Source organism: Maylandia zebra, linkage group LG2 (assembly GCF_041146795.1).
Source record: "Maylandia zebra isolate NMK-2024a linkage group LG2, Mzebra_GT3a, whole genome shotgun sequence".
NCBI lineage: Eukaryota > Metazoa > Chordata > Actinopteri > Cichliformes > Cichlidae > Maylandia > Maylandia zebra.
In genome coordinates this window covers 38,700,330-38,724,249 of record NC_135168.1, presented here as the reverse complement: position 1 = coordinate 38,724,249, position 23,920 = coordinate 38,700,330, and the positions used below count along the sequence as shown (strand labels likewise).

The 23,920-nt window shown below is 41.0% G+C and overlaps 4 protein-coding genes across 10 annotated transcripts in view; 2 read left to right on the top strand and 2 right to left on the bottom strand.

Annotated features, from left to right (window-relative positions):
- Window positions 1–4,803, top strand: part of col23a1a (collagen type XXIII alpha 1 chain a) — a 129,924-nt gene extending 125,121 nt beyond the window's left edge. Inside the window, exons 30-32 of the mRNA XM_076877317.1 lie at window positions 62–160; window positions 1,427–1,465; window positions 2,224–4,803. Of these exons, the coding sequence (XP_076733432.1) occupies window positions 62–160; window positions 1,427–1,465; window positions 2,224–2,274 (189 nt within the window). The 3' untranslated portion in view covers window positions 2,275–4,803. The remainder of the gene's footprint in view (window positions 1–61; window positions 161–1,426; window positions 1,466–2,223) is intronic.
- Window positions 4,804–5,861: 1,058 nt separating this feature from the next.
- Window positions 5,862–17,387, top strand: LOC112435753 (uncharacterized). 7 transcript variants are annotated; one of them, XM_076873203.1, is made up of 7 exons: window positions 5,862–6,156; window positions 6,319–6,376; window positions 7,295–7,494; window positions 15,368–15,524; window positions 15,660–15,767; window positions 15,884–15,917; window positions 16,029–17,387. In XM_076873203.1, exons 2-7 carry the CDS (start codon window positions 6,347–6,349, stop codon window positions 16,772–16,774), a joined length of 1,275 nt encoding a protein of 424 aa, XP_076729318.1. In that variant the 5' UTR covers window positions 5,862–6,156; window positions 6,319–6,346; the 3' UTR covers window positions 16,775–17,387. The 7 variants fall into 7 exon arrangements, with proteins under 7 accessions (XP_076729318.1, XP_076729330.1, XP_076729311.1 ...); XM_076873215.1 differs by having other exon boundaries at window positions 5,863–6,156; window positions 7,313–7,494; XM_076873196.1 differs by having other exon boundaries at window positions 5,863–6,156; window positions 6,264–6,376.
- On the bottom strand, window positions 10,289–14,238 carry LOC112435752 (serine/threonine-protein kinase pim-1-like). The gene is made up of 9 exons (XM_024804745.2): window positions 14,008–14,238; window positions 13,334–13,576; window positions 13,047–13,199; window positions 12,831–12,925; window positions 12,646–12,693; window positions 12,324–12,542; window positions 11,128–11,308; window positions 10,871–11,041; window positions 10,289–10,781 (listed from the first exon to the last, which is right to left on the bottom strand). Exons 1-9 carry the CDS (start codon window positions 14,066–14,068, stop codon window positions 10,690–10,692), a joined length of 1,263 nt encoding a protein of 420 aa, XP_024660513.1. The 5' UTR covers window positions 14,069–14,238; the 3' UTR covers window positions 10,289–10,689.
- Window positions 17,388–17,458: 71 nt separating the features above from the next.
- Window positions 17,459–23,905, bottom strand: LOC112436153 (leukocyte elastase inhibitor-like). The gene is made up of 8 exons (XM_076877315.1): window positions 23,902–23,905; window positions 23,648–23,801; window positions 20,902–21,041; window positions 18,864–19,006; window positions 18,406–18,483; window positions 18,171–18,260; window positions 17,925–18,099; window positions 17,459–17,797 (listed from the first exon to the last, which is right to left on the bottom strand). Exons 1-8 carry the CDS (start codon window positions 23,903–23,905, stop codon window positions 17,571–17,573), a joined length of 1,011 nt encoding a protein of 336 aa, XP_076733430.1. The 3' UTR covers window positions 17,459–17,570.
- Window positions 23,906–23,920: the final 15 nt, after the last annotated feature.

The window sequence follows — 23,920 nt, the reverse complement described above, 5'->3', positions numbered from 1 at the left end:
TAACTGCTTTTCTGAACTTGTTCTTCCATGCTTTAAATGTCTACTCGGCTCCTGCTAACAGGGGTGCGATGAGTCTAAAGAGCAGTCTGTGAAGGCAGCGGTTTCTTCTCCTGCAACTCCTCCTCTTCCTCCTTCTGGCCCTGAGGGCCCCTGTCCTCTGGTACAGTATCTTTGCTTCTTTTCCCCACTTCTCTCTGATCACTGTAACTGATGCTGTTATTGACTGTTTAAACGCTTCTTTAAATTTTGGTCTTTTGGAGGGGGGGGGGGGGTCCAATTGGTCCCAACTCTGAAACATATAAACTGACATTTACCAACACATTGTTCATGTGGGTGTGGCTTAATAACAATAATAATAAAGAAAGGCGTTCACAGATAATAAACAGCAAAACTGTCTAGGCCCGATCAAGCCAAAAAAACGTAAAGCTTGCTATGAATTTGTGAAATATACACACAATGCCAAGTTCCAGAAATGCAGAACTACTTACTATACTTGATTGCAAAGAAGAAAACAGAAGAGGAAAAAGCAGGTGTAATCAAGAAAATAATAGTAATTAATAGTTTCGTCAGTATGAAGGATTGTGCAAAATCAGAACCACAGACAGACATTTGGTAAATGCTGACAACGAGTTACATATGAGACATGGTACAGTTCTTAGAATATTACTGTAGCTGGTTGGCATCGTTTTGCTTGGAGACTAGTAATAGAAGGAAACATCTAGCATATACACTACATGGCCATGGAAACCCATGGCAGGAAGTTCCTGGTGCACAGTTTCTGTGCTGATGTTAATGCCAGAGGTTTGGAGCTCTGCACTTACTGAGGAAACTTTTATGTGCTATGCAGCACAGCACTCAGTAACTAACTTTATATGGTCTGACACTTTCTGGTCAAGTTGTCATAGTTCCTAAATAATTCCACTTTACAATAATACCATTTATAGTTGATGAAGATATTGCATGAACTGACTCAGCAAGCTCTTTGCAATGACCAAATATTTCTAAAAGCAGATTGCATGGATAGGTGCATTTTATCACACATCTTTTCAGAGATAAAGAGGTGTGTCCCAGTACTGTCAAGATAGTGCACCTATCCAAAGCGAAGCTAAGTTAACTGGACTGCTGACTGTACCTCTTATTTAACAGATCGACCATCGTGTTATCCAAGTATTTCTCCAAATATCGAAATGTTCATTTTAAATGTGATAATAAAAGTAATGTGGTACTTAGAAATCTGGATTTATTAGAGTAACATATGACTTAAAATCAAAACAAAAGTAAAATTTGATTTTTAATATAACACGCCTGACCGTGAAGGCACACCAACCGACATTAAAATCAGCAGCGTGCAAATTCTTCAGATGCAGGGAAGCATGCATCGCTGGACATTTTCACGCTTTTTTTAACTTCTGTTTTCACCTTGCAGGGACGTGACGGGCTACCCATACCGGGCTGCTGGCACAAGGTGAGTGTTAAAATTTCGAACATGTTTTTTTTAATCATTTTATTAACTTATGAAATCATTTCCAAATGATTTTGATACAGCAGAGAGTGCTCTGGGGGAATGGCTAACAAAGTCAAAACACATGCTTAGTATTATTCAATTGAATTCATATTTGTTGGCTTATTTGACACAGGAGCATTTTGTAAGTATATTACAGCCTGTGTGCGATTTTGTAATTGCAGTGCATGAATATCTGAATGCAGTAGTTATTTGCTCATTTTAATTCTTCCGCACTAATCAGTCCATTTTTTCTTCTTTTGCAGTGATTACTAACCAGCAGCATGGAATCTGTACATATTGATGTGGTATATATTGCAACAGAATACTATGCCAACAACCCTACTCCCTTTTTTCCTTTTTTATAAAATCCTATTATATAATATATTGAGACTTTGAGAACAAGGACATATTTGGGTCTACAGTATTAAAAAAAAATGTTTAAACTCGAGATCCGGTGTTGTTGTTGTGAAAGCAGCCGTGCTTTTGAAGAGACTGACGTGACGTGGCCGTGAGACTCTTAGTTTGGAGGACAGTCCAGATGCCATTGTTGGAGTAGAGGAGTGCCTAACTAACAAAGCCTGCCTTGTTGCCTGATTGTCGTGTGCGCACTCGTCCATTCTCACAGGATGGATGCTTGAAGAGATGGACGTTATTTCGCGGCGGATGCAAGAGTGTGTTGTCAGTACTCTCTTGTCCTCTCTCTGTTTTTGTTTTGAAAGGAGGAAATGGCAAGGCAGAAGCTCAAACGCAAGCGTCTCTCTCAGCCCTGAAACGGTGCGGGGCCCGGTTGGAGTAAGGACACGTAGACACGCAGAAATCACAAGGGGCTGATTTGCTTTTTGCAGCAGAGCCGGCCATGTAATGCCCCTGTGTCAAACCGAACTCTCACATCCTCCGACATGGAATCTCTCCAAGAGGACGCAAACACTGCGTTTCCACATTCACCTCAGAGGGAAAGATGAACCTGCTTCTGATGTTTTGTAAAGGCTTGAGGTTTTCTGAGAGTCAATGATGTCACTGGCACATAAGGAAGGATTTTCTGTGCAGATAGTTTGAACATGTTATGGTGATCTCTTAAATTAATCTTAAGTCAGTAAGTAAGTTTTCACTAATGCATGATCATAACAGTTTTGTATAACATGCTATCAGCTTGTATGACTTGTGGTCCCTCATTGAAACCTCAAAGTGCATTGATTTTTACATACAATAAGCATTTTTTAAATGAACAAGCCACTCAGAAATGTTAGTCCACTTTTTTACGGCTGACGTTTATGATGACTTGTGCCGTTTTGTTTTATTATGGTATATTTTTACCTATCGCCAGTTTCATTTTTGCATTCCTGTGCATTACCATGATTGTGAGATGACTAGGTAGTGAAACTTTAAGGTCAGATTTGAAGGAACCATTAACAGTATTCATGATAAACCAGTGTTTCAGTTGCTTGACAAATGTTTGCCAATCTTGATGCGTTTTGACTGATTGTTATAGTTTAGTCACAGAAAGAAAGGAAAAGATGTTTAATTATTGCTGCCAGTCTTTCCTGGACAACAGTAGAAGTCCTTGCTGCTGACTTAAATGTTTGTTGTTTGTTAGATAGCTTTGAATCAATATTAGTCATGGAATGCAGGACTAACGCTCTAAAGAAGAAACCTTTAATCAAACATGCACACAGCAGTTGTTTTGGCGGTAGTTTCTTTTTCATTCAGCAACATCTCAGCACAGTGGTTCTAAAGTCTTTGCAGTCAGATGACTTCAACTAGTTTGTTGTGGTTTTTGTAATACATTTTCCTCAGACTTACTCATTTATTGGTGCTTAAATACTTTTGTGTACTGTTCAAATAAAACACAGACACGCACAAATGCACACCTTTTTAAAGAACTGTAAAACAAATGGTGAAATGGTAATCTGTGTTGGCTTGGACACTATACACAGGACTGATAATGCATAGGATCAATATATGCAAACATATACGTATTAATGGAAAGTGATGTTAAAGTTGTCTACGCATTGATATTTGTAATGCAGTATTAAAATTACTCAGTAATGATCTTTTTGAAAGGCAAAATACATTTTCAGGTTAATCATTTTTGGCAATCTACAGGTTACACTGGTTAGTTGTCTTCAGTACTATTAACCCATCACCACAGAGGCTGCTAAACATTTTCAACTAATGCTGTAATATTTCAAATGGATTTTATATTACAACAGTACATTTGTAATGCTGACTTTCTTGTAATTATAAATATCTTAATGTCCTATAACCAGGCTCACGTTATGTTCGAGTATGGTTTAGGCTGCAGATCCAGTAATTAACAAATTTATTAGACTACCTGTCATTAAAAATCATAAATATTTTAGAAATCTCTTAAAAATGTGTTTAAAAATATAAAAAATATATATATAATGTTTGTTTATTAGGCAAATACAAACTGAATTCATGTTTTTTTTCTATCCAAATTTAAGCTGGCACACTGGACAACAACAGAAATTATATTTTAGTATTAAAAATATTATTTACATAAGGTAGTTGTATTAAACTGGTGGATTAACCAGTACAGAAACATAAGAAAATGATTTTGGTTATGACCAATACTGTTAATTTGGGGCAGCTGTGACATAAACCTGACACCAGGTGGTGGTTTAATAAATTTGTTAAGCAGTCTTCCAACAGAATATTTCCTGTTTAAGCCTCAGATAAGAAGCTGTAACAAACCTCATATCACCTTTTGTTTATTATCATTTTGCATGAAGTCTTTTACATTGTACCTGCAAAGTTGCATCACTTAAAACACAAAACAATTTCTGTATCAGTAGAAAAATATGTTAACTTAAATAACACATACTCAAAAAACTAAAAGAAAAGGCATCACATTAAGCTAAAACGAACTTTCTTTGGGAATCATGATCAAATGTGTGTTGAGGTTGCAGTTATGTAGAATGGTTTAAAACGCAGGTTTGGGTTTTGTTTCATTGGGAAAGCTGGTAGTTATCTGCCACATTACATATGTGCCTTGATTTCTTTCGCAGATTCTATCAGTGTCTTTTTTATGGCTAAATGAGTAAATGGCGCCATGTCAGGATAGAGTTTGTTTTAGCAACTCTTTTACCACAGTGTTAGCTTAACTTTGTGAGAATGTTTTTGTTTGCTCTTTTTTGGTTGGGTATTTGGTTGTAAAAGATTTAAGCTATTTTTGTAATTGTCTAAAATGTATAACATAAAATCTGGTAAACTAAACATGTAGATGGAAATAAACCCTCTAGTTCTATGGTTGCTTGTCATTAAATATATCCATGTTATATTGTTCTGGTTCATTCATTTTACATTAAAACTAAGAGGTGCAGCCAAATCTGTGCTGTACTTCATGCATTGAATTTAGAATCCTTCTAGACATTTCTAAGTCCTGAATGATCAGGTCAGGTTAAGATTAGCAGTTGAACTTTCCTTTAAAAAAAAAAATCATATACTTAGAGATGGATCGAGTGACCTTGATTCATCCCTTAATTATGTTACTATGGCAGGGGTGAGCATCTATTTACCATTCTCTTCATCACATGCCACCACTGCATGTCATTGAATTAAATTGTGCTCTCTTCTATAGTTTTTCTCCTTATCTCTCTGTGCACCCTTTCTTTTTCTCTTATTTTTAACCCACACAGCAGCCTGCTAGTTGAACCTCAGATACAGGAGAAACAACGTGATTTTTGTCCCAGTGGCAGAACACTGGACCAGGGCACGCTGGAGAGATTATATCTCTCAGCTGGCCTGGGAATGCCTTGGTGTTCCCCTGGATAACCTGGAGGAAGTGACCGGGGAAAGGGAAGTGTAGGCTTCTCTGCTTAGGCTGCTGTCCCCATGACCCAGCCCTGGATAAGTGAAAGAAAATGGATGGCTGGGTGGATACACAAACACCTAGAGACAGAAGATTAAAGGAATAATATTAGAAAATGTTAAGTTTCATTTGTCATTTTATGCATATTTGGACAGAGGAGCAAAAATGTACACAGTACCAGCAGCGGCTGTATGCATGGGGACAGCACTGATAGATGACAACACATCCAAGCTACCAAGTTGATGTTTAGAAGAAAATATTTGTAAAGCTCAGAAATCTTAACAAGCAGTCTATCATTCATATATATATATATATATAACACCCAGCACGCCCCTGCGGGCGGTTTATCCTTCAAGCTCGGGTCCTCTACCAGAGGCCTGGGAGCTTGAGGGTCCTGCGCAGTATCTTAGCTGTTCCCAGGACTGCGCTCTTCTGGACAGAGATCTCCGATGTTGTTCCTATGGAAGAAATATAGTATCATCAGAATTCAAGTATTTTTAGACATTGAATTTATGACACTGAATTTTTATCCTCCAAATTTCCCTGCAAAAATATTCACCTGCAAAAATTCACCTGCAAAAAATTCACCTGCAAAAATTCACCTGAAAAAAATTCACCTGCAAAAATTCACCTGAAAAAAATTCACCTGCAAAAATTCACCTGCAAAAATTCAACTGCAAAAGTGATGAACTTTAATGACCCAAGCCAGAGCAATCAGCACCAGATCGAGTCGAGTGGCTCTCAGCCAATTAAATTACGCTGTTTGATCACATGACACCGTTAGCCAGCAGTGTGTCTCCTAAAAGAGAGCTGTTTAAAGGTGAGTGATTAAGTTTTTCTCCTAAATAGAGATCATTACAGAACGCCTAGTCCTACTTAAAATCCCATTTATTATTTTTTTTTTTTTTATCATCTACTCGAACTAAGGAAAACGTTTGACTAACTCAAAGACAATTTCCACGCCTCCCCTGCCTGACTGCAGAGGCAGTTTTGAATTTAGGAGCGCCAAGATGGCAGCGGCAAACCCTGGCGGCTCTCCGGTGAGTATATATATATTTTTTTATCTTCAAGTTTGTCTTTTGAAACCTTAATTTTATTTAAATCCGTTGCTCACGTATAAAGTACACAGACGGGGTCTTTGCTCAACTCGTCTGAGGCGTGTCTCACTAAGCGCTACATGCTAGCATCCTGCTAACCGAGCTACCCTTTACATGCTGTGCTTTAGAAAATGGGATACTCGTTAAAAAAAATACTCCGCAGATATTGATAGATAGACGAACACTGCAAATATAATGTTGGAAACGAGAACGGCCTTTGGTGAAGGGGTAAAATACACCATGAATAGAGCCATAGAGTGAATGGCTGCCATGGTTGCAGAACAGCCTGATTTAATGACAAGAATGGGGAAGAGTGAGGTGAAGTGAACCACAGCCACAAAACACGGTCAGACAAGGCGGCAAAAGGGCAGTGATCTGTCCGTCAGTATGAAGTTGGTGTGTGCTTTGGTGAACAAAAACTCCAGACTGGTAGCAGGAAGATGGGAGACTCGTGTTTCACTGGAATAGTGGTGAATTAAAACATCCTTTGTTGGGGACATTTCGGTGTAAATGCATCCATACAGGCAAGACAGAGGCAGACTAGACAGTGAAGAAAACAAGGCAAACATTAGAAATATAAAAACGGAAATATAGGATGAGTCGGGGATGAGTTCCTGCCCCAAGTGGAGGAGTTCAAGTATCTCGGGGTCTTGTTCGCGAGTGATGGGAGAAGGGAGCCGGAGATCGACAGACGGATTGGGGCTGCAGCTGCAGTAATGCGGACGCTGCACCGGTCCGTCGTGGTGGAGAGGGAGCTGAGTGTAAAAGCGAAGCCCTCAATTTACCGGTCGATCTACGTCCCTACCCTCACCTATGGCCTTTACATGACTAACGTCCCCTCTTCTCCCTACCTCACATTAGCCCCCATCTTTCTTCCAGGTGGAAAAGACCCGTCACCTTCTGGGAGAGGCGGCTCCCGTGGGAACAGCTCCCACCACCAAGTCCCTGAGTGAGTCTCTGTCCCCCAGCGTGAGCTCCAGCACTCTGTCCACGTCCACCTCCGCCTCCTCGCAGATCTCCAGCACCACCTTTGAAAGCGTGAGAAGGAGCTGGCCACCAAGGTGAGAAAAACGTGGGCTTAGTGGGCGTTCTTGTTGCTGCCTTCTTCCTTCTCTGCTCGGAGCTGATCGGTCTTGTTCCTGTTGTGTTGTAGTGCCTGCGCCTTCTGACACACACCTTCAATACTGAATACAACCAGCTGGTGAACAGCATCAGTGACTGCAAGGTGAGAAATAATACAAAGAAATAAAAAAATAGCCTTTCTGTGTCACATCAGGGAGTTCCTATATTGACGTCTACCTCATCCTGCTGTTGTTTCACTTCAGCTTTCTCTCATCTCACCGATCGGACGTGATCCATCCGTGACGAGCTTCAGCAGTGCCACCCTCACCCCTTCCTCTACCTGCCCCTCTCTGTCGGACTCGCGCTGTGGCTCCATGGGCCAGAAGTAAACATATTTTTAGGAACATTGACCTCGATCTGCAAACGGTTATTGACAGGTTATCCATTTGATTCTAACTTGGTGTGATTTGTGTTAAAGGACCCCTGAGAACAGCTCACGTGCCTCCAGTCCCTCCTGCTCAGACTGTGAAAACTTCCCGATGGTTCCCACTCTGGAGACCTCCTACCTTGCGCGGGCTGCAAAAGAACGAGTTCCTGAACTTGGTGCCTGATATTGAAGAAATGCGACCAGGGTGAGTAATGCCATATTAACCCAAATACTGTCACTATGACATGTGTCTCACAGACCAAATGTAAGTCGACACTCATGTTCTCTAGTTCAAGCAGAAATGATGTGGATCGATTCAAATTCCTGAGCCTGGATGATTTCAGCTGGAAACAAACCAACTCTGCTTCTTCCTCAGATAATTCAATTCAATTCAATTCAATTTTATTTATATAGCGCCAAATCACAACAAAAGTCACCTCAAGGCGCTTCATAGATACAGAGAAAAACCCAACAATCATATGACCCCCTATGAGCAAGCACTTTGGCGACAGTGGGAAGGAAAAACTCCCTTTTAACAGGAAGAAACCTCCAGCAGAACCAGGCTCAGGGAGGGGCGGGGCCATCTTCTGCGACCGGTTGGGGTGAGAGAATGAAGACAGGATAAAGACATGCTGTGGAAGAGAGACAGAGGTTAATAACAGATATGATTCAATGCAGAGAGGTCTATTAACTCATACTGAGTGAGAAAGGAGACTGGAAAGGAAAAACTCAATGCATCATGGGAATCCCCGGCAGCCTACGTCTATTGCAGCATAACTAAGGGAGGATTCAGGGTCACCTGGTCCAGCCCTAACTATATGCTTTAGCAAAAAGGAAAGTTTTAAGCCTAATCTTAAAAGTAGAGATAGTGTCTGTCTCCTGAATCCAAACTGGAAGCTGGTTCCACAGAAGAGGGGCCTGAAAACTGAAGGCTCTCCCTCCCATTCTACTTTTAAATACTCTAGGAACAACAAGTAGGCCTGCAGAGCGAGAGCGAAGTGCTCTAATAGGGTGATATGGTACTACAAGGTCATTAAGATAAGATGGGGCCTGATTATTTAAGACCTTGTATGTGAGGAGCAGGATTTTGAATTCAATTCTGGATTTAACAGGAGAAATCTGCTCTCTCTTTCTAGTCCCTGTCAGGACTCTTGCTGCAGCATTTTGGATTAGCTGAAGGCTTTTCAGTGAGTTTTTTGGACATCCTGATAATAATGAATTACAGTCGTCCAGCCTGGACGTAATAAATGGTAAATGCCCTGTATTTATATAGCGCTTTACTAGTCCCTAAGGACCCCAAAGCGCTTTACATATCCAGTCATCCACCCATTCACACACACATTCACACAATAAATGCATGAACTAGTTTTTCAGCGTCACTCTGAGACAGGATATTTCTAATTTTAGAGATGTTGCGCAAATGGAAGAACGCAGTCTTACATATTTGTTTAATATGTGCGTTGAAGGACATGTCCTGGTCAAAAATGACTCCAAGGTTCCTCACAGCGTTACTGGAGGCCAAGGTAACGCCATCTAGAGTAAGAATCTGGTTAGATACCATATTTCTAAACTTTTCAGGGCCGAGTACAATAACCTCAGTTTGATCTGAATTAAGAAGCAGAAAGTTTCCTAACAGAAAAAACATTTAGAGGGGGAAAAAAAAAAAAAAAAAAGCAGAAAGTTAGCGGCCATCCAGGTCTTTAAGTCTTTAAGACATTCCTGCAGTGTAACTCATTGGTGTGTGTTATCTGGCTTCATGGACAGATAGAGCTGGGTGTCATCTGCATAGCAGTGAAAATTTATGCTATGTCTTCTAATGATGCTGCCTAGGGGAAACATGTATAATGTAAACAGAATTGGTCCTAGCACTGAACCCTGTGGAACTCCATAATTAACCTCAGTGTGTGAAGAGGACTCTCCATTTACATGCACAAATTGGAGTCTATTAGATAGATATGTCACAAACCAAACTGTACACTGGTAAACTGTTACAATAAAAAAGACCGTAATTTTCTTTACGCTTCTTTATTTATGTAACTTTTGTTTTCACTGGCAATTTAGTGTTAGGTTAGGACAAAAAACAAATTAGGAAGGTTAAAGACAGAACATTACTAGATTGTGGTTTTAATTAAAATGTAGCCTTTGACAATGCTGAACACATGAGAAGCTACTTTAAGGCATATCACCCAATTTGTAATATTGCTAAACATTTCTTAAGGCAGACGAGTCATGCTGGCTGGGTCAGTGTCATTTTTGTTGTAATTGATGTCTGGTTTGTTCTGTTCCCTAGTGATGGGTAGGGATGGGTACCAGTATCCGGTGTTCTGACATAATCCTTGAAATAGTAATAACACAGTATCCTCAGCAAAGATGAATTAAACAAGTTTTATTTTAATGGAAGTTTACTTCAAGTCTTCAGATTTTTACTGTCTTTTATTTGATTACTTTAAAGTATATGATTACATTAGAGTAATTAAATAAAGACAGTTTTGATGGAGCTCCTGAGCCAGCCCAAGCTCTCTATGAAGACGAGGAAAAACTCCCCTGGGGGGGCCAGACTGACGGGAAGAAACCTCGGGAAAGCCCATTCAAAGAGAGATCCCCTTTCCTGGGATGGCTGGGGGGGGTTACAGGAATTCCAAAACACTGAAATTTAAAGTGGGCCAATTAAAAAAAATTATTTCCTGAAAAAAAGAAAGGTAATTCATACATCACACATAAATGATAACGTCTGAATTGTGTGTGTTTGTGTGTGTGTGTGATAGCCTTATCTCAGCCAAGTGTGATGCTGTAGCTCCTCCAGCGTCGGCCGCGTCTCCGGGACTTTGGTTAAACAGGCGTCCAAGAAATCCCGGCAGTCTGGAAAGAAAGGAAAGAGAAAAAACATGAAGATGATAGTTCCAGTGGTCCAAGCCATCAATCAGTCTTGAAGTGTGACGTTTTCTTACTTTTGGACAGATGTCTTTTGAATTTCAGGCGCTTTTTGAGGAAGCTCGTGGTGTTAAAGTCCCCGGCATGAAGCGCTTCGTACAGAACCACTCCCATTTGCCATACCGTGGTGGGTCCACACCTGTAGCAACTGCGCCCGTACCACTCGGGAGGGGAGTAAATTTCTGTACCTAATAAACAGACACAATTGCAATTTCTTCTAAAACAAAAGGCGAAAATTGTGACATCTGTGAAGAGCAAGAGCAGAATATGTTACCATAGAAGACGCGGTACTGCGACTGCTCCTTAACAAAGCAGCTCAGTCCAAAGTCGATGATACGAACACGCGGTACATCTGAGCCGGTCTCAATTAGAATGTTCTCACTCTTGATGTCCCGGTGAAAGATGTGTTTATCCTCCAGGTGCTTCGCAGCATCAACCAGCTGCTTCAGAATGACCTGGAATCAGAGCAGGGCGATATGACCAAAAATATTTATCACGATATACATTTGAAAAGTTGCGATAACGATATAACTGACGATATAACTGACACTAGACAAAATACTTTACAACTCCACAACTTTATTAGTGCAAAAAACCCCATAAATGTATTTTCACTTAAACAAGCAGCTGTTTTTTTATGTGCATTAAAGTTATATAAAAATGTAACAGTGCAAATGCAAATTCCTTGCTGACAGTTTAACCAAAAGGCATTTCCAGTGGAAATTGGCCGACATATCCTCAGCATAACCATGTAAAATATCCACAAAGCTTAAAAAGAGGTTATTCACACACAATACGGTAATATCACGTTGAGGTGCAGTACGTATCACTCCGCGAGGCGCCTGCCTACGATAGCCGTAATGCTCCGACAATCCATCGAGCGGTGCGGCTTTGTAGCTTAGCAAAGTCGCCGTGTACATAAAATCGTTTTGAGGTCAGTAAACACAACCAGAATTCATACATAAGGCACACGGGATTATAAGGGGCACTGTCGAGTTTCAGAAAAATCAAAGGATTGATTTTAAGTGTGCCGTATTTTCCAAACAACACGGTAATAACGGCGGCCCGCTAGCATGCGCTACCAAAAATCGTGCTTTGTTGTGTATCTGACGGACGAAAGCTAAACCAGTTCCACACCACTAAAGTTGCAGCATTTTTACAAACCAGTTCTGGTTCATCCGTTTCATTCAACGATCCACTTTTGCTCTTCTCTTTCTGCGTCACCACCATCTGCGTATGTAAACATAGGCACTGCGCATGCGCGTTTTACCTATTCTAGCGCGATATTTCATTTTCCTATCGTTGCCCAAAATTACACCGGTATTACCGTGAATGGTATGATATAGCCCAGCCCTACCTGGAAACGATGAAAAAGACAATAATCAATCAATGGGTTAATGTTTCTCTAATACTCTGTGCTTTGATTGAATGATGTACAGTCTAAGACTCTTCTAAGGCAAGTCAACTTGCCTTGGCCTTGTCCTCTGGCAAAAATCCTCCATTTTCTTCTATGTATTTATCCAGGTCCACAGCGGGGACAGGTCTCTCCATCACCAGGATCAGCTCTCTGCCAAAGTCAAACCACTCCAACAGAGACACTGGGGCTGATGTTTCCACTGATCCATCTGCTTCAGCTGCAAGCTTCAGCATGATGGCAACTTCCACTGACACATTCTTCCCGTTATCATCCTGAAATATTTCAACAAAGTGGATGATGAGGCACAGACGTTCCACAGGTGAACGCTGCATGCAATCCACTAATGTAAAAACAATTCAAGTCTTGCACATTTACCTTCACTTTGCAGTACACTTTCCCCTTTGGGATGTGTTTGATGGCCACCTAAAAGACACAGGGCATTGATGAGCATTTCCTCAGTATGACATCATTAAAGGTGTAAAACAGCATACATCTCAGCTTACGATATTATCCCTTATCTGCATTACTGCCTGTCTTACTACCACCATCTGAACACTTACTGGTAAATGATCCTTTATGCGGTAGCCAGCAAACACTGCTCCACAGCCTCCTTCTCCAAGCCGGTGCTCCTCCACGTATCTCGCTTGGAAGTCACCTAAACAGACAAACACAAATTGGGTTTTACTACAGCTGTCACACAAATTACTCTCTGCTGTACCCTAAATGTTCATTTTGCTCTTCACCTGAATATAAAAGCTAAGCTGCTTGCTACTTACGTTTCTGTTCAGCCACTGACTTTTTGGCAACGGTTTTGGTTTTGTCCTGGTCCACGTTCTTTTTCTTAGGTGGGTCCCTGGTGTCTCCCGCAGCTTTCCTTTTGCCAGCCTTTTTGTTTTTACTGCAGCTCTCTGAAATCTCTATGCTGCAGTCTGCAGATGTGGAAAACACCAAAAGCACGTCAGCTTATTAGATAATAGACACAAATATCTCCCAAACACTAATATCTTCAAACTAGCAACCAGATGTACACTTAATCTACCCCTCACTCAACTAATTAGCCTACCTTTACCAGTGTCCAACCAGGAAGATGCCTGCCCCTTGTCACCGCTCACATGCTCAAGAAGTTTACGCTTCTTTGCTGTATTGGTTGTCCCCGCTTCATCTTGTTGGACCTTTCGCTTAACTCCCCCGACCACATGAGCATCTGAGCTGGTGGAAGGACCAGCCTGCTCAGTGACCCTCCTTCTTTTTATGGGGGTCGTTTTTTCAGGACTGGCCTTTCTTTTAGCCATCCTGCTCTTACAATCTATAAACAACAACAACAACAACAACACATTAGTGAAAAAGAGCGCTCGACATCAGGACTAGAAGGATTTTGATGTCATTGAATTTTAAATTAGTATTGCTTACAATATAACAACAAGTTTATCCTTTTGATAAAAAAACACACCAACACGAGTCCATACTAGGTCTACTAAGTCTAGATACTGATGACACTTGTTGCTCTGTTTTCACTGCTCAGTCCAAGAATAAACTTGTCACATTATTTTACCAAAAGACAAAGTGCCCCAGTAACCTTTCTTTGATTAGACATGTTGCACTCAGGTTAGTTTCAATCAAAACCAGGATTTAAATCCTCTAAAAATGAATCATTTTATACACAGAGCCTCAACATTGTTAGAAATGTACATTCTGTTATTTGGGGGATTTTTTTTTTTTTATTTTTTTTTTACTTACTTTGATCTCCTGGATCTTTCTTATCTGCCTCAGTCGTAACTTTTCTTGTTTCCTTTTTCATCTTAATTTTTTGAGAACTTTTAAAATAGAAAATGTCACCTTAATGAGTGAATAGTCCTTCAAATGTCTGGATGCTTGACTTTTCTAACTAAGCTGTATAAGTCAGTTCTGTAAGTGAGCTTTAAAAGTAAACTCCGGAGTCTATGGCAACACAACATTAGAACCTTGCCTTTTAGTGACATCACTAAAAGGCAGTGTCCCAAGTAGTTTAAAGAAAAACACTCTGGCATTTCATATAATTCAGTAATTTCACATTAAACTTTCTTTCATTATCCTTTCATTATTTGTTTAAAGACTTGATGTGTGGATGCTACTATGAAGACTTCTAGTTGAGCAAACACTAATAAACACTGACTAGTTTATCTGAGATAAAATATAACACTTTTTTATTAAGTCAGTGTTAACTCTGTTTTTTTCTGTTAGGATCATTCAATAGTATCAGAAGAGAAAAGAAAAGTATGTTTTGTTTTGTTTTTTTTCTTCAAGATCTGTTCACATGTACTTAGCAAGAGTGAGTACACAGCGTTAAAAAAATGGTACTTAGTGTAGTGAGGAAGGCGAAAAGCAAAGAGAGCATATGAAGGTAATATTGAAGAAGGCGCAGTTTTGAAGTGGTGAAAGGCAAAGGCATGAGTGCAAGCGTAATAAAAGGTAATAGGAGAGATGTAGAGCAGGCGGAGGACTTGGCTGGAGCAGGAAAAGGCAAAAGGGGAAACGCGAGTGCACGTCTGAAACTTCTTCACTGTCAGTGAATCCTAATTCTTAAGACTAACTAAGAAGAATAAATCTATGTATGAATGTCGTTTTGAGCACATCTCCTCTTTCTACTGATCAATTCTTCCACCTAGTGGATAGATGATAGTATTGCAGCTTGTCTCATCACCTGTTGTGTGTTTTGTGTGCTCCAGAACCTGCGTCCTGTTGGAGTACTGTACGTAAAACACACAAACACTGGAGTGAACACAGCTGCTGAACATCTCTATATTCATAACTTCTTCCTGTTATCTCATATCTGTCTCCCTTCATCTGTGTAGGAACGGTGTACAGATGTATGATTATGTCACTCCTGCTCCTCCACCTAACACCTCCACTCCAAACTAAGTTTGCTCTGCTGCTTTGGTTCACTGATCTGCAAGTATCTGTCATTTGTTTGCAGATGTCTGCAGGAATTATTGTAATGATCCATTAATGGTGCCTGATTTCATTCAGTTTTACAGCTTGTCTCGTGTTTTTGAACTGCTTCCCTCACAGTTGTACACAGTGCTAACATGTGCTCTTACTCTGTGTTTTATTCCTGAAGAAAAAGAAAGTGCCCAGCCCAGCAGGATGAAGATGGGCCATACGTCAAGAAGCCGCCAAATGCCTTCATGCTCTATCTCAAAGAGCAGAGGCCAAAGGTCATTGCTGAACTCAACATCCCTGGAAGTGCAGCCGTAAATGCAGTGGTGGGACAGAGAGTAAGTGTGTAACTCTGCATACATTTATGCATCTGTTAATGTTGTCTGCTCATGTTTTTGCATGTGTCCCAGCTGTCCTGTAGTTATGTGTAGTAGCAGTGCTCACAGTGTGTTCTTATGATCTTCTGTCCACAGTGGAAGTCGCTTTCAAACGACCAGAAAGCCAGATATTTCAAGCAGGCTGAAACAGAAAGACAGAATCATGCCAAAGAGCATCCAGCCTGGTCGACCAAAGAAAACTATGTATGTCCAAAGTGCCAACATGAAGTTCCTACATGTGTGCATCACTGCACTGAATGATGAAACAGTCACTGCACAGAGTTTGTATCAGCTAATGAAAACTCTGTGTTTGTTTTCAGGGCAAGAAGAGGAAGAGAATCAGACTTAGAAAAGGTGAAAGAAGATTTCTTGGTATCACAGCATCTTACATAAGAAATGTGATGAAAACGAAACAAAAATGTGTTGAAAAAAAGAAGACTTAATGTATTTTTGTTTGCGTTGCAGAATCTGCATCTGTACATGAAGAAGAAGTTCAACAAGCCAACAACTTGTGTATGAGGCCAGCTGAGTCACAGCCATCTTCTTCTTCTCATTCATTTCTGACAGAGCCACATGAGCAGCCACAGACAAAGCCAGATGACAGCAGCGTGCCTCGCCAGCAGCCAGTGTGTTTGCAACTGCCAAACACACAGGCATCACCCTACACACCTCTCTGTCAAGAAAATCAGGTCTCCCCTGCCTCTCACATGAATTTCCCTGAGGACACCTCATTGGACTCCCCTGTTGCAGCCCTTCAGTTCCAGACAGAGGAAGCCTTTGTCGCAGACAGTGAGGAAGAACTGCTGTCAGTGCTGGAAGAGCTTGACCCCCTCCCCATCACTGCGCAGTCTCAGCAGCCCTCACCCACCCCTGCCTCTCCTGTAGATGCCTCTCAAACTGCATCAGTTCAACCCCGAGTTGAATTATTTCAAGACCGAGATGAGCCCATCTGTTTTGCTGAAATCCAAGAAGACATGTGGTCAGTGCTTGACTACCTCCCCGTCTCTCAGCAGTCTAATGTGCTCTCCTCTCCTCATTCACACAACTACTCGACTCCTAAACAAAATCTCATCTGTCCTGCTGATTCCCCTCCATCCAAACTGGCGTCCTCCCCTGTTGCATTCACTGAATTGCTGTCAACAACCCCCATCTTTTGCCAACTAATGAAAAACAATAATTTCATTATAGACGATTGGACTGATTTCAATTGAATTAAACTGTTACTCCTGTTATTTCAACATCTGTCTTTGTGTAAATAAATAAAAAAATAAACAAAAGATGCTTCTGTCATAAGTTACAGCAGGATGAAACAACCTTCATGTAGTTCTTGTTTTTAACACTGCAAACCTTCTTTAGTTCTTTTGTTTCCTTTCATATTCAGCACACATCTGTCAGTGTCCACTAACTGTCAGGGAAAAGCCAGATAAAAACACTGTGGGGTCTTTTGGGACACGTGCTGGTTGGGTTTACTCATAGATATCAGAAATGATCTGTTCTGTATTCAAAGGATACACGAAGGACGTTTGTATTAAATGCAATATAGCGACTGATCATATGCTGCTTTCTTTGGGGGGTTTTCACCACTATGTTACACAAATCCAGTTTCTAACTGAAAAGAAAATCCTTCACCATTTTCTAATCAAATTCCCTGGTTTCCCATGTCAGAGATGTCATGGCTGAAAGGATCATCGCATATTGAGCTCAAAGCTAAACTCTTGTGTAGGGCCTCTTTCCATGTTGCACCATTCATTTTAAAAAGTCCTGGTAACAAGAGACAGAGGTGACTTGATGTATTACAGTTACTTCCCAATTTACAGAAATGATGTGACTTCTGACATTTTCCTAGCAGGAAATGTGCTACTGTGGGACACTGAAAGAATAAACAGCAAGGCACGTTTTGTTTTAATAACTTTTCTTTACTTCATTTGTATGAACTAGGTTTACCTTACAAAATCTTATACTGTATATAATGTTTTATGTTTAATTCATGTCAATGTCAGCTCGTGTTTACTCGGGTGAGCAGTACCGGCCCACAAAGAGAATGCTCTTGGTGGGTTTATGTCGGATGAAGAAGATGAAGGGATGGTCGGCAACAAACTCAGCGGGAATCATTATAGAGCGGATTTCCATGTCAACCCCAGTGGCAGCAGCAGCCTCAGCTCCTTCTTCATTTACATCCACCAAAGCCTTGTGGACAACTTTGGACACTATCAGGTCATTTGCTGGAGACATTCCTAGTAGATGAAGAGCCCAGAAATCAGTTGTGTTTTATTCTTTAACAGATGATGTTTTGCAGTTTTTGTGCTCTCAATATAACTGTATAATTGATTCAGTGTGTCTCATTGGTGCAATATTTCTCACCAGAGAAGTCTCTCTTGTAGATGTCAAAAGCGTTCTCCATTCCCATGTTGGTCAGGATTTTCTCCAAGTCATACTTCTCCATCTTAAATCGAGGGAGCTTGACATCAACCTCGTTGGGGCTCATGTCTGGGCGAGTCCAGTCCACAAAGTTCTGATAGGTCAGCTCCTTCTCCAGCTGTGTGGATACAGTGTCACTAGCTTGTCTGATTGAAACTGGACATTAAAGTACTGGTAAGTGCATCTTACCTTTTCCAAGCCTGTGGTATCATCTTCTATGTCATTAGGCAGGAATATGAGCATGCTGAGGTCATTTCCTTTATACGGCATCTCAAGAATCTGTCCAGAAACATTGTTTTTATTTATTACTCCATCAAAGATGATCTGACTTCCTAATCTAGAAATTTAGGCTGATATTTGTAAAAGACAAGTTTTAGATCATGCTGGTGAAATCCTGTAATAAGCTGAAAGTGATGGATGTTACCTTGCAGTTGGCCTCAGGAATGGTCGCAAAAGGAAATTTACTTTTCTGCTGCATCATCTTCACCGGCTTAGTGTCGTTCTGAAAAATAGGGGAGACAAGAGAAATGTTTTTTGTGTTTAGTCTCAAAATGATCTCAAAAAGTTCTGTCATGGTTTTATTCCAGCCATTGAGTGGATTTGGATGTAGAGCACACGTCACAACACAATTTGTTCTTGTTAGCCGAAGTTTGTGATGTGCTGTTGTTTGAGATTTATTTGAGAACTTATTGGATATTACATGAATAATAAACTGCATTGCATAACTGCATAAAGTTGGAAAGTGATCGTCCTAAAAGCACGATTTTATCCCCTCAGAGCTCCAGGCTTTATGTTCTCATTCAGCAAAATCCACAGCTCGTTTGTAGTATGACAGATCAAAGTATAACTGCACCATCCTATGCTGCCTTTCTGCACTGTTACCTTGTTCAGTCGAAACTGCACATCAGCAGTCTTCTCCTCCTTAAACTGCGTGTTCCAGCTGCCCTTGAAGTAAATGGCATTCACGAGAACCAGCTTCGTCAGGCTACCCACTGCATCCTGGCTTAGCAAGTCCTTGATTTTATCTGGTAAAAAGAATTTATGAAAACTATTAACTATTACCAAAGATGCACTAGTTACTGTACAACATCTTCAGCTATAAAATCAGAAAACAGGGCAACAGCAAGATGGTTTTTATTTTAAAAAAAGGGGGAAAAAGCTTTATGATCAGTATAACAGGGAACAAAACAAAAATTCAAGCGTAGGCTTGAAGCCACTGAGGTGGTTGTTAGCGGGGGTGACGCGATGCTTCTGGTATGCATGAATTAATTAAACAGTCCAATAACTCCAGCAGTACTTATCTTGTCCTTTTTGGTCTTTGTTCCAAACATTTTAAGATAAAAGCGCAGCGGTCACAAACGTTTTGCCTTCTTATGATTAACAACACACCTGACGCTGATTACGTGCGTCCACCTTAAATACCTTACATAAACCTACCATACAGAAACTTAAAAAGGTGGAATCCTCAGTGGTGCTTGGTGCCACACCCTCAGGGACTTTAATGTTATATAAAAACACTGACAGCTCAATATCTACCTCAGTCACTCTCCCTGATCCAGCTGAGTCACCAATAGGAAAAATCTGCTTTTCACAGGAACTTGGTAACAGCAATAAGAGAATACGTAGTTTATTCCAAGAAGATATCGTCTCTCTCCCATATATAACATCTTATTGGAACCGATATGTTCCAGATATCAAGTGGAAGACAGTCTGGATGGTCCCCCATAAATATTTGATTGTAAATAAGGTGAAAGAAGTCTCATTTAAAATTCTACATAAATGTTATCCAGCCAGTCACTACATGGTAAAATTTAAAAGGGACATAAATACTAATTGTACTTTCTGTGGGGATCATCCAGAAACTGTGACGCATCTTTTTTGGTACTGTTCTTTTACACAGAGATTCTGGAAGGAATTTAGCAGGTTTGTTATTGTCCATATTTTAAGGGAGTTTTCTTTACGATGGGAAAATGTTTTATTCTGTTTGTTTAAGTTCCCCAAGAAGTATGAGAAATGTTTTTTATGATGAATTTGTTCATACTTTTAGCTACATTTTTTATCCATAAATGTAAGTTTACTAACAAAACACCATATTTCTGTCATTATTTTAAGGATGTGGAAATGTACATACAATCAATATCAGACTCCACCAACACAAAGGCTCTCAAAACAATACATGTATGTGTATTCTTATAATTGTTACCCTTTTCTTTTACTCTTGGCTTTTTGTGTTCATGTTCTGTTGTTTTGTATACTTCATCTGTTCGTATGTTGTATACTCATTGTTTGTTAAATAAAGTAAAAAAAAAAAAAAAAAAAAGAAAGAAAAAGAAACTTAAAAAGGTTACCTCTAGCGGCAACATGAGGTATCAACCCAAAAATGGCTCCTACAAAAATAATGGGATTAAGATTGTCTCATTTCCAGCAGGTGGCACCACAGTCCTATAACCCTCATGGAAAGTCCTTGTATCCTATTATTATAGATGGTAGATTTATAAATGGCCTGTATTTGTATCGCGCTTTTATAAAAACAATGAATGAATTTCCTGCTGCACTTAAGATAATATAAAGATATAGAATCAATAGCAGCCAATCCTAAATGGGCCTGAAAAATAAAAATATGTTAAAGACACAAGTGATCAAAGTAGAAGTACCCATCACATAATATAATAAGAATAGAAGAATTGGCCTGCTATTTACAGCAACATACTGCTGTGATGGTTTTATTAATAGCATGAAACCAAACAGTAAAACCCAGAGATAGTGCTGCTTAATACTGAATAGAAATTAGACTGGAAGAACTGGAAACAGAAAATAATGTGGACGGTGGACAATCCGGTAATAATGTCTCAACTGAACACAACACAACTGATCCCCAAGGATTTACAGTGGAGATCATTTAAAGTTACATTATGCTTACCTTGTGTCTGCTTCTCCACCCAGCTGTTGATGTGGACCCTGGCCTCCTCTGCATTTCCTTTGAAGTCCACAGACTCGAGCTCAGCATTGTAATGCTTTTTGGTGCCTTTTAAAAATTCCTGGAATTGTGAAAATAAGTCACTCGAAACAGATTCAACAAACTACGGAGACTTCAATCAAGTTCAGTCACTGTGTTAAAACATTTTCAGTCCTTTGGATGCAGTTGAAGCTTGAACTAACCAGTCAGCCTTTGTCTAATAAAAGATTAAAGCAAATAGCTTGTTGGATGCCAATTTAAGTAGCCAGCATAGAAAAATACACAGATTGTGGGTAAGCTGGTTTGTAACGTTTCAGTTCAGATGGCAGCAGTTTTTGCTGACAAATGTAAGTTTTAGTATTTCTAAGTATTAATAAATTACTGTTTTACTTCTTTATATATTTCTTTATACTATTTGCAAATATTTTAAAAGTTTAATCTGCTGTGATGACTGGAACACAAAGGAGAGAAATGGTGCCTTGTCTCTTGTTATGAACTGTAAATAGCTAAGTGCTTAGAGCAGCTGGTCCTAGCACACTTCAAATCCTGTCTCCCCCCCACCCTGGACCCCCACCAATTTGCATACCACCAGAAGAGGAGCACAGAGGATGCAGTCTCCATCGCACTGCACTCTGTCCTCTCACACCTGGACAACAACAACACCTACGCCAGAATGCTGTTTATAGACTTCAGTTCAGCATTCAATACAATCCACCCCTCACAACTCATCAGGAAACTGACAGACCTGGGCATCAGTTCCCTCATCTGCAAATGGTTACTGGACTTCCTGACCAACCGCCCCCAACATGTCCGGCTGGATAACCACTGCTCATCTACCATCACAATGAACACCGGTGTACCACAAGGCTGTGTGATGAGCCCTTTCCTCTACTCCCTCTTCACCCACGACTGCAGACCTGCTGATGGTTCCAACACCATCATTAAGTTTGCAGATGACACCACGGTGATTGGCCTCATCAGTGACAACGATGAGGCCACCTACAGGGAGGAGGTGGATCGTCTGGCTGAGTGGTGCGACACAAACAACCTGCTGCTTAACACCGAGAAGACCAAGGAGCTCATCGTGGACTACAGGAGGAATGCTGACCCACATCCACCCATCCACATTAAGGGGACGGCTGTGGAGCGTGTGAGCAGCTTCAAGTTCCTGGGAGTCCACATCTCCGAGGATCTCACCTGGACGACCAACTGCTCCAAGCTGGTCAAGAAGGCTCACCAGCGCCTCTTCTTCTTGAGGACTCTGAGGAAGAACCACCTGTCCTCAGACACCCTGGTGAACTTCTATCGCTGCACCATCGAGAGCATCCTGACCAACTGTATAACAGTCTGGTACGGGAACTGCTCTGCCTCGGACCGGAAGGCGTTGCAGAGGGTCGTGAAAACTGCCCAGCGCATCGCCGGAGCACCACTTCCTGCCATAAAGGACATCTACAGGAAGCGGTGTCTGAAAAGGGCTGGGAAAATCATCAAAGACCCCAGTCACCCATCACATGGACTCTTCACCCTCCTGCCCTCTGGGAGGCGCCACAGGAGCCTCCGGACTAAGACCACCAGGTACCGGAACAGCTACTTCCCCACAGCTGTCAGACTCCTGAACTCTGCCTCCTGACATCTGACCCACGTTAAACTCATGCACTGAACATACACACACCCACAATGGACAACTGTACCCTCAAACACAATAATAACATGGACTGAACCACCACTCACAACCACTAGCACTTTATATAGCCTCTGTAGAAACTATCTACACCCTCACTTATCTTAACTGCACTACTGTATAGCTCTGTGTAAATAATCATTCTGTACATTCAATAATCTTTAATCCTACAACTGTTTACAACTTGCATAGTTGCCGGGGATTCCCATGATGCATTGAGTTTTTCCTTTCCAGTCACCTTTCTCACTCACTATGCATTAATAGACCTCTCTGCATTGAATCATATCTGTTATTAACCTCTGTCTCTCTTCCACAGCATGTCTTTATCCTGTTTTCCTTCTCTCACCCCAACTGGTCGCAGCAGATGGTCCCGCCCCTCCCTGAGCCTGGTTCTGCTGGAGGTTTCTTCCTGTTAAAGGGGAGTTTTTACTTCCCACTGTCGCCCAAGTGCTTGCTCATAGGGGGTCATATGATTGTTGGGTTTTTCTCTGTATCTGTAACCGGAAGGTCGCCGGTTCGATCCCCGGGCTCTCTGTCCTGGTCGTTGTGTCCTTGGGCAAGACACTTTACCCTACGGCCTACTGGTGTTAGCCAGAGGGGCCGATGGCGCGATATGCCAGCCTCGCTTCTGTCAGTCTGCCCCAGGGCAGCTGTGGCTACAACCGTAGCTTGCCTCCACCAGTGTGTGTGAATGTGAGAGTGAATGAATAATGGCTTGTAAATGTAAAGTGCTTTGGGTGCCTTGAAAAGCGCTATATAAATCCAATCCATTATTATTATCTATGAAGCGCCTTGAGGCGACTTTTGTTGTGATTTGGCGCTATATAAATAAAATTGAATTGAATTGAATTGAATTATCTGAGGAAGAAGCAGAGTTGGTTTGTTTCCAGCTGAAATCATCCAGGCTCAGGAATTTGAATCGATCCACATCATTTCTGCTTGAACTAGAGAACATGAGTGTCGACTTACATTTGGTCTGTGAGACACATGTCATAGTGACAGTATTTGGGTTAATATGGCATTACTCACCCTGGTCGCATTTCTTCAATATCAGGCACCAAGTTCAGGAACTCGTTCTTTTGCAGCCCGCGCAAGGAAGGAGGTCTCCAGAGTGGGAACCATCGGGAAGTTTTCACAGTCTGAGCAGGAGGGACTGGAGGCACGTGAGCTGTTCTCAGGGGTCCTTTAACACAAATCACACCAAGTTAGAATCAAATGGATAACCTGTCAATAACCGTTTGCAGATCGAGGTCAATGTTCCTAAAAATATGTTTACTTCTGGCCCATGGAGCCACAGCGGGA